The sequence below is a fragment of the Apodemus sylvaticus genome, chromosome 3 (assembly GCF_947179515.1).
Source record: "Apodemus sylvaticus chromosome 3, mApoSyl1.1, whole genome shotgun sequence".
In the NCBI taxonomy this organism is placed as follows: Eukaryota; Metazoa; Chordata; class Mammalia; order Rodentia; family Muridae; genus Apodemus; species Apodemus sylvaticus.
Window position 1 is genome coordinate 135,841,392 of NC_067474.1, and position 10,479 is coordinate 135,851,870.

General features: G+C 44.7%; 1 protein-coding gene across 1 annotated transcript in view; it reads right to left on the minus strand.

The window, feature by feature from the left end:
- Smap2 (small ArfGAP2) overlaps positions 1 to 8,323 on the minus strand; it is a 47,987-nt gene extending 39,664 nt beyond the window's left edge. The window contains exon 1 of the mRNA XM_052177243.1: positions 7,839 to 8,323. Within this exon, the coding sequence (XP_052033203.1) occupies positions 7,839 to 7,941 (103 nt within the window). The 5' untranslated portion in view covers positions 7,942 to 8,323. The remainder of the gene's footprint in view (positions 1 to 7,838) is intronic.
- Positions 8,324 to 10,479: the final 2,156 nt, after the last annotated feature.

Here is a 10,479-nt window from a genome sequence, read left to right on the forward strand (position 1 = left end):
TTCTTGCCTAACATGAATGACGCTTTGAGTTCGACACCTAGCATCATGTGAGCTAGGTGTGTTGGCTGCCTACCTTTAATCCTAGTGCTCGGGAAGTTGAGATAAGAATATCAGAAGTTAAAGGTCACCCTCAGCTACATATTAAATTTAAGGACACCCTAGGAAACACAAGATCCTGTCAAAAAGAAAAGAGGGAGGGAGGAAAGAAGGAAGAAATGAAGAAAACAAAGAGCTAATCCACCAAAGTTCGTTGTTCTGGCAAAGTCTAAATGCACTAACCTTGCTTTTTGGCTTCTGTCATTTGGCTTTGGGCTGTTTTTTTCTAACTAAATAAAGTGTGTCAACCCAGGATGTGGTTAAAATTAAAAAAAAAAAAAAAGAAAAGAAAGGAAAGGAAGGGAAAGGAAAGGAAAGGAAAAGGAAAGGAAAGGAAAGGAAAGGAAAGGAAAGGAAAGGAAAGGAAAGGAAAAAAAGAAAAGAAAAGAAAAGAAAAGAAAAGAGAAAAGGGCTGGACAGATGGCTCAGTGGTTAAGTGCACTGACTGATTTTTCAGAGGTCCCGAGTTCAAATCCCAGCAACCACACGGTGGGTCACAACCATCTGTAATGAGATTGGATGCCCTCTTTTGGTGTGTCTGAAAACAGCTACAGTGTACTTAAATATAATAAATAAATAAATTTTAAGAAGAAAGAAAGAGAGAGAAAATAAAAGGAGAAAAGAAATAGAAAAGAAGGAAGGAAAAGAAAAAGTGATGGGAGCTGGCTGTGGCTGGCTGTCTCGAGGCACAGGTCTGTAATCCCAGTAATTTAAGAGACTGAGACAGGAAGTTCAAAAGTTCAAACCAACCTGGGCAACTTGGAGAGGCCCTGTCTCAAAAAGTTTAAAAAGGAGGCTGGGTATAATGACACACTCTTGTATCCCAGCACTCAGGAGACAGCACAGAAGAATCTTCACAAGTTTGAGGCTTCATCTTATATAGTGAATTCCAAGCTAGCCAGGACTACATAGAAAAACCCTATCTACAAAATGGGTGGCTGGGGTGGGTGAGGATATAGCTTAGTAATAGGGTGTTTGCCTGGCATGTAACAAGCCAAACCCCCAACACCACAAAAATAATTAGTTGGCCAATGCAAGATCACTGTCTTAACAATAGAAGGATGTGGTAAATGAATGAGTTTTAAAGTGTTCTACTCTACAGAGATCCCCTCCTACCTTTTAAGTGTGGTGTACTGAGCTGTCTCTGCATAGAACGTCCTCAAAGTTCTACTACTCTACTTAAACTGGCTACTTGCTCCCCATGTGCTTTTGAAAGTTCAGCGTGTGAATGTAACAGAGTCTTGCTGTACATCTTTTTAATGAGGATATAACTGAAGAGTCTAACTGCTTAATATGTCATTAACCCTTTTTCCACAGCACCAACACTGAGTCCACAAACACAGATGCAATGCACACAATGAACACTGTGTCACAGCCACAATGCAGATTATTTTCAGGTTGGAATTTGCAGGCAGAAGAACAGAAACAGACAATGACTCATGTGATGAACAGTTATATAGACAACTGTACCCAAGAAAGCTGCCACCTACATCCCATAATGACATCAGATGACAATGGGGGTATAGAGGGGGTAGTTTTCTAATTTATCTGGAAATGAGATTTGCTACCAAGGAAGCACTTTACACAATCAAGAAGACACGGCAAACATCTCACACATGGCTTGAGTCCTAGCATGTCCAGCTTCATACACAGCAGCATTGGCTATGGAGGTGACAGCACTCTACTGCTGGCATTTCACTAGACTCTTCTAAGGGAAGTCCGTGTATCCATGAACGCACACTACCATACAGATGATGCAGGCTCAATGCTCAAGCTGCTTTTACTACTTGGCAACAACCAAGCATTTCATGCCTGTGAGACTTAAAATCCCACTAGAGAAGCAGATGGACCTACAATGCTAGATGTGCACAAAAGGGTCCAAAGCATAATGCATATTTATGATCTCAAAGCCATAAAACATCACCTGGAGAGGTAGAATCTTACTGGCCCCTGACTACCAAATTCTAAACCTCAAGCTATATAATATGTAGTCAAATCACCCAATACACACACACACACACACACACACACACAAATGCACACTCTGCAGAGGCTCTGTACATATCTGCCTCCCCTTCCTACAGTGCAGCTCCCGAAGTTCACCTGGAAACACCCTGTGCACCCTTTTAGACACAGCTTGATTGCCTCTTTAAAGCTGTGACTTCCTGAGGAAGCCATTTTTTGCCTTCTTCAGTGCTTTTGCTTTTCCTGGACATGATGCCATGGTTATCTGATTTATACATCTACTTCCCCATTAGAATAAAAAATCTCATCTTTGAATCCTATCATATGTCCCCAGCACAGTGTTTGGCACAGAGTTATTTAAACTTTTGTTTTGTTTATTGGGGTATTTTCTTGTTGTTTATTTTGGTTTTTAAGACAGAACTTCAAGTAGACTAGGCTGGCTCAGGATGATCTTGAATTCCTGACCAGGATACATTGCTGAATATGCGCGCACGTGTGCGTGTGCGCGCGCGCACACACAGACACACACACACACACACACACACACACACACACACACACACACGAGTGTTTAATCTCCAGTCTACAGTGAGCTCTTTTTCTCTTTGCCACAGGGTACAATTTACAGGGAAAGCAGAACAAACAAGGAAGGTCCCCCCCTCACCCCCAGGGAATGGCCTTTATATTGATACTATGAGATAATTTAATGATGATTTAATGATACTATTTAATGATTTAATAGTTTTGATAAATCACTTTTAGTAAAACTTGTCAATATAATCATGACTGTGAGAATTAAGATGCACCGACTATAAAAGCTCAGAAAGATATCTGACCTTAAGTAGAGGAGGATATAACAGCAAGAAAGCTGGAAATGGGAAGCAGAAATTCTGTCTACATCTGCTGGATTTTAACCTCAAGAAGGTTAAAAAAAATTGTCTGCATTATCATATGCCATAAACATGTAGTTAAAATAACTTAAAATTGACAGCTTATGATCTAAGGATTGATATTAGGAAACAATGGTATGGGCATTGATATAAAGCAAACAGAAGGAAAGCTAAAGATTAATGTTCAAAAGTTAGCACTGCGCTGATGAGACAACTCCACAGGTAAACTCCTTCCCGCCACATCTACCCATCTGTGTTCTGTCCTAGGAGCCACAGCAGAAACAGAGAACTGATTCCTACAAGGTGTCACACACGTGCTGTAGCATGTGCAGATGAGCACACACACACATACACGCGCGCGCGCACACACACACACATACACACACACGTGCATGGGCACAATTAAAATGTATTAATTTTTAATTTTAAAAGGTTAAAATTTAAAGCTATTAAAAAACCTTCACAGAAAGAAATTCCCTGGTCTAATTTTTCATACATGTTTGAAGAAGCAGGAAATATCTAGACTATCCTCAAGGGTCCTGTAAAGCACATTTGCAAAAATGCCAGAACTCCCATATATAGAAAATGGTTTTGGCTTAAGGACCAGGGGATTACTGTGAGTCATTCTAACTGTGGCTTCCAGTAACCAGAGTATTTTAAGGATATAAAGCAAAAAATGCAACGAATAAAATCAAGATAAAATAAATAAAATCAAGAATGGTAAAAATATCCAGACACTGGTGGTGCACACCTTTAATCCCAGCACTTGGGAGACAAAGGCAAGTGGATCTCTTTGAATTTGAGGCCAGCCTGGTCTACTGAGGAGTTTTAGAACAGCCAGGGCTACACAAAGAAACCCTATCTGGAGGGGGGGGGGGGCGGAGATATATTCCTTTTTATGTTATGTGTAAGAATGTTTTACTTGCATAGATGTCTATGCACAATATGCACATGTCTGGTGCTCATAGAAGCCTTGGAAGCCAGAGGAGGATATTAGATCGCTGGAACTAGATCAACAAATGGTTGTGAGCCATCATGTAGGCCCTGGGAATCAAACTTGGGTCCTCTATAAAAGTGCTCTTAATGCTGAGCCATCTCTCCAGCCCTTGTGCACACTTTTCAAAGATAACTTCCACGAGAGAAGCTGTTTTCTAAATCACTCAAGAATATCCACCAACTTAATAGAAAACCAGCCTCTGTATAGCCTTGAAATACTGTGGAAGCTCTTTAGTGTAAATAGACAGAGAATCTACATGGTTTCCATGTTATGCTGTCATTGAAAATTCCAAAGAACCGAAAGCACTGGGTAAAGTGCTGAAAACCTGTACGTTTAATGTCATTGTTTAATATCTACATACACACATAAAAAATAAAGAAAATGATGATGTTTGTCCTTGCATATATCACCTCTCAAAGATCAGGTAAGGGAGGCTGAGGGGAAGGCTCAGCAAGTAAAGCACTCACCCTGCACATGTGAGGACTGGAGTTCAGATCCCCGGAACTCACCTACAGGCCAGGTGGGCACGGCAGCCTGCCTAAAACCCCACTGTATAGGAGGCAGACACAGGGGATCATCAGGACAAGGTGGCTAGGTTAGCCAGAATCAGTAAAAGACTGCTCTCAATAAAAAATGGAGACCGACGGAGGAAGACACCCAATGTCAACTTGCACAATGTCAGGCTTGCACACAGAGTACACGGGCGTATGTACATATGTGAGATATGTATGTCCTCACACACATACATTTAAAATGAAAGTCAGGTAAGGCAAAGCACTTGGGAGGAAGAGACAGGAGGATCACAACAAGTTTGCATCTAGTCTGGTCTACATAGCAAGTCCCAGCCCAGCCAAAACTATGTAAACCTGTCTCAAGTACAGGGGTAAGAAATTGGGTACAAGGGTGAATGCCTGCAGTGCAAGCTTTAGGGAAGCAGACCAGGAGGAATTCAAGGAGGAAGACCAGGAGTTCATTAATCAGCTACAGGTCAAGGCCAGCCTGTTTCAAACACAGTACAAGGGCAGGTAAGAAATGGCCAACAATGGTTACACTCAGGAAGAGAACAAAGGTGGCTATGGGTCACCTTAGGACAATGAATTTTCTTTTTTTTTCTTTCTCTGTATAGCCCTGGCTGTCCTGGAACTCACTCTGTAGACCAGGCTGGCCTCGAACTCAGAAATCCGCCTGCCTCTGCCTCTCAAGTGCTGGGATTACAGGCATGCGCCACCACTGCCCGGCTCACAGTGTTCCCAGAACCCACCCCAGGTGAATCTCAACCACCTGCAAGCCCAGCTCCAAGGGATCACATACCCTCTCGTGGCATCCATTAACACTGCGCTCACATCTACACATTTAAAATAAAAATAAAATGTGTATGAAACATATCTGAAAATAAATAAATAAAAACATCAGGTGACAAGATAGCTCAGTGGGTAAGGAAAGGTGCTTGCCAGCAAGCCTGACCACTGGAGTTCACTCCCCACATGGTGGGAGTTGTTCTCCCTCTCTCTCTCTCTCTCTCTCTCTCTCACACACACACACACACACACAAATAAATTAATTAATTAAAACATAATATTAAATTTTAAAATGAGCATTCATTGCCAAAGAGCTATTTTGGAACATCACAAAAGTATCCACTTACAGGTTTGTAGTGCTACATCAATACACTAAATACTAATAGATGAACACTCTCAAGACCTGGTCTGGTGAGCTCTTGATTTTCTGAAAAGGACACGAGGAAAACAGAAAAAGTAAACTCAAACCCAAATCTCATTTTAGTCAACAGTCTTTTAATTCTTCTGCCAACTGCTGGTCCTTTTTATCAGGGCTGAGAGGGTCATGGTCTACTGATGCAAATGTCTCTCTTTCCCACACCCTGAGCACTGCCTACAAGTTCATCACAAAATCTGAAAGTGGAAAAGAGGAACAAAACGAAGGAGGGGTTAACCGGCAGACTGGGCTGGGCATTCTGCAGCTAGATAAACAGGCCTCAGCAAAAGCCTGTCTAACAGAACTGAAAGATAATAGGCACATGGGCATCTCTTTTTTAATAGTGGCAAGTGTGATTAGAAGAATTCCTAACTTCAGAACATTCAGGATCCAAGGTTTTAGCATCGTGGCAGACAGCTACTAGGCTTCGTTGTTGTTCTTTGCTTTTTACATCTTGGGTATTAGCTTTGTGGGAACTGTACATGTATGTACTACAGCACCCTCATGGAAGTCAGGGGACAATTTGTGGGAGCTGGTTCTCTCCTCTTACCATGTGAGTCCTGGGGATCAAACTCAGGTTGTAAGTCTTAGTGGCAAGCACCTTTATCCACTGAGCCCTATCACAGGCCCCAGTTACCAATTCTCATCATGAATTAACTAAGTTCTTTGTCTGATTATACCCAGTAAGGCTATTAATAAAGGGTAATGGGGGCTTTGGAGGAAGACCTGGTAACCTAAGCTCTCTCTTCCACGTGGTATATTTTATTGGAATGAGTGAGAATAAGAACAACATGGGTACAGGGGAGGGGGTGGTGCTAAAAATCATCAAAAATGGCATCTGAGTCTCCAAACGTGGCAATGTTCACTCAGGGGATGCCTCACCGTGACTTAAAATTGTCAACTGAGGGCATTAGACAATTTGAGTAGACCAAATATGTTCCTACAGTGTAAACCAAACCTTCCAATAGATCCAACAAGAATCAATCTTCAAGAAATTTAGCTCCTCAACATAAATTGAACTCCTGTTAACACAGAAATTCAGGAGAGAAGTCTGGGGACCTGCTTTCCTAGCAGTTCCCTGCATTTGCCTACTGATCGAGGTCACTAAAATTTATTACTCGGAGTCTAAGTCAATGCATCATCATTCTTGTGCCCTCCTTACATAACCTTACTCTAAAATAAACCACAATCACATGAAGCATGGGCTAAGTCTCTACTGCTTTTCTCATCATTAATACACACACATCCGAATGCTTTATACTACTTTATACCCATATGCTACGTGGCAAATTTAGGAAATGAACTAAAGTGAATACCCCCTCCCAATTATAGCTGCTCCAAACTACAAAGCCAGGTACAAATAGTTCACTAGTAAAATTTTCTACCATCTTGACCTTTAATTGTAACACAGCATGAACCTTTACAGGCACAGAAAACAAAGGCTAAGTGGTGGTGACCAATTTCCAACGACCCTTCCTATTTCACCTCTAGAAGTGTAATCACGAAGGAAATAACGAATTTAAGAAATTCCTCGCTTCCTTTTCTCCCTGCCTGAATGGGTCCTGCATTACAGCCCAGGTCTGCTAGTTTCTGCCACCACACACGCATGAGGCCTCGACAGCCCAGGCTAGACTATCTAGAAATCCGCACTGTGTCTCTGCATGAGGCAGCTTCTCAGTGCACACGACCTGGGTGAAGAAAGCACTCTGTCAGAGCTCAACAAGGTGGTAAAAACGACAGGAGCCGCTAACGAAATAGCAGCCAGCAAGGAATGCCACCTTTAAATATCACTTCGACAGTTTTTCTCTTCGTCATCTCACCTTCCTCCTCGCCACCCCCACCCCCACCCCCACTACACTGCAGCTCACCCACAGCTTTGCCAAGTGAAAGGCTGCCAGCTCTGGATGACAGCGAGCCCAAAAGCCATTCAGAGTCTGCAACACAGACATTCTCACCTGAACACACCGGGCAACCCCACCCCCACTATACCATCCCCACCTCGATGACACACACACACACACTCGCCCACACCAAACCCAGCAGGCTCATGAGCGAGGGTGGCTCGCGTTGTCATACGAGGGGAACTCGCCCTGAGCTCCAGAACCCCCTCCCCACTCAGGCCACCGCCACGCCGCCGCTCCGCAGCTGGCCCCCCACCGGCGCCCCGGACATGTTACCTTTGGACTGGCAGTCAGCACAGAACTTGTTATCTTCCTCCAGCAGCAGGTTGGCCAGGACCGCCTGGTACCGATCCACGTCCTTCACCGACTTGCCTGTCATGGCCAGGGTGCCGGCGGGGGCAGAGGGCGACGCGCCCCCTGCGCCCCCAAAACCCCTGCCTCTGTCCGGGGCTGAGGCCTCGGGGTCCCCGCCCAGGCAGTCCTCTCGCCCGGCCCCGAGCAGCCCCGGGGTCAGGGCCGTCTGCCCCCCGCTCCGCAGCCCCTCAGCGCGGCGCCCCCTGGCGGGCTTCGGGCGAGGCAGGGACCCGCGGAGGCTGCGGGACCCCAGAAGCGGCCTAGGCGGAGCGAGCTGTCGGCCTCAGGCCTGCGGGACGCTCACTTGACCCCCGGTGCTGAGGGTCTGCCCGCTGCGCTTCCCGCCTCGGTTTCCCTGGCAGCTGCGACCAGCTCTGCCGCCACCTCACCGCCTACTTCCGGCAGCTCTTCCTCTCCTCCTCCACCCAGCCCAACCCGCGCATGCGCCCCGCCCACCGCGCCGCAATGGGCTCTTCCCTAGGCTCCGCCTCCTAGGAGCCAATCCGGGAAGAGCCAGGGGCGGGGCCTAGGTGGAAGCGGCTGGAGGGAAGACACGCCCCCTGCATGTCCTTGGAAAAGAATGAATGAAGCCGGGTGGAAAGAGAGGAGAGTGTAGAGAATAAAGTGGAGGGAACGACCAACATTTACTGAGCTCATACTGTGTGCCAGGTACTGCTCTAAGCGCTTTCTAGTAATTATCACAGTATGCTCTTCACAGCAACCTTTATGAGATGTGTTATTTATTATCCTTATATAATACAAGGGTTGTGGATATCCCAGACTCCCTCAGGTTAGTCTTTCCTAACACAGACAAAAGAACTCACCCTCTGACCCGAGTTAAAGAGACATTACACCCTCCATCATGATCACTTCTAACTTGGAATGCCTCCTGCCACTGATACATGCTGATATGCCTTCTCTGTGACTTCTGTCCCTTTTGAACATTGTTCTGACTAGTGTCTAGGCAGAACTTTTCTTTACTTTTGTTTTTCTTGTTTTCTTTTGGTTTTTTGGATTTGCTTTTTTCAAGACAGGGTTTCTCTGTATAGCCCTGGCTGTCCTGGAACTCACTCTGTAGACCAGGCTGGCCTCAAACTCAGAAATCCGCTTGCCTCTGCCTCCCAGAATGCTGGGATTACAGGCGTGCACCACCACCGCCCGGCTTTTTCTTTCCTTTTTAAAAATATATTTTTGAACAGGTTCTTCCTAAGTAGCCCTTGGTGGCCTGGAACTTTACATTGTAGATCAGGATGGCCTCGAACTCACAGAACTCTGCCTCCAAAGTGCTAGGATTAAAGGTATGTACCACTATATCCTGGCCTCCTTTACGTACTAGTGTGTGTGTGTGTGTGTGTGTGTGTGCGCGCGCGCGCGCGCGCGCGCGCGCACCCAAGAAGACCAGAACAGGGCATTGCATCACCTAAAGCTGGAGTTTCATGTTGTCAAGAGCTGATGGATGAACTGCCTGTTGTGGGTATTGGGGAAGGAACCAGGGTCCTATGAAAGAGTGCCAGACCCTCTCATCTGCTGAGCCATCTCTCAGGTTGTTTGGGTGAGAGCCAGTTATAGGGTAACATGGAGTAAGCAACTACGTAAAAATGGTTATTCAATATTATTTTCCAAAGCCTCTCTTGTTACAAAGTGTCTGGGGCTGTCTTGAGCCCAGTGCTGTAGTGCTTGTGTGTACAGTCCCTCCCTTCACTTATCGAGTTCTTACAAGAAACTGGTAGAAGACAGGATGGGCTAAAGGAGAGGAGAACACTGTTTTCTGATTTGTGCTCTTAGGGGATTCTTCTAAAGGCTAGAGTAATAGACCAGGGGGCCAGCAAGATAGAGTGTTTAATCCTAAGACAGCGCTCTTGTCCATCTCTACTTTCTCCCAAGACCAGGCTCCCCTCAAAATGTTTATATTATATATTTATAATTTATATATTATATATTTATTTATGATATATTATAATATATATTTATATTATATATTATAAAGGGAAATTAAAATATTTGTTACATTATTAATCAGAATAATTTATTCCTGTCCAAAACCTTTTCATTCTAGTGAAGTCTCAAAAAATTTACTTTCGTAAATGTCCAAGTTCATATAGTATTCACCTAAGACAGACCCCATCAGACTCAATATTATCTTAGTTGTTTTTAAATATTTATTTTAATTTATGGAGATAGGGTCTCACTATGTAGCCCTGGTTCCCTTGAACTCACTATGTAGTAACCCTGGTTCCCTTGAACTCACTATGTAACCCTGGTTCCCTTGAACTCACTATGTAACCCTGGTTCCCTTGAACTCACTATATAACCCTGGATCCCTTGAACTCACTATGTAACCCTGGATCCCTTGAACTCACTATGTAACCCTGGTTCCCTTCAACTCACTTTGTAGACCTGGTTGGCCTTGAACTCACAAAGTTCTGCCTGCCTCTGCCTCCTGAGTACTAGGATTAGAGGCATTGCAACATGCTGGCCTTAAGATTTAGTTTTAGCTGGCAGCGGTGGTGCACGCCTGTAATCCCAGCACTTGGGAGGCAGAGGCAGGAGGATTTTCTGAGTT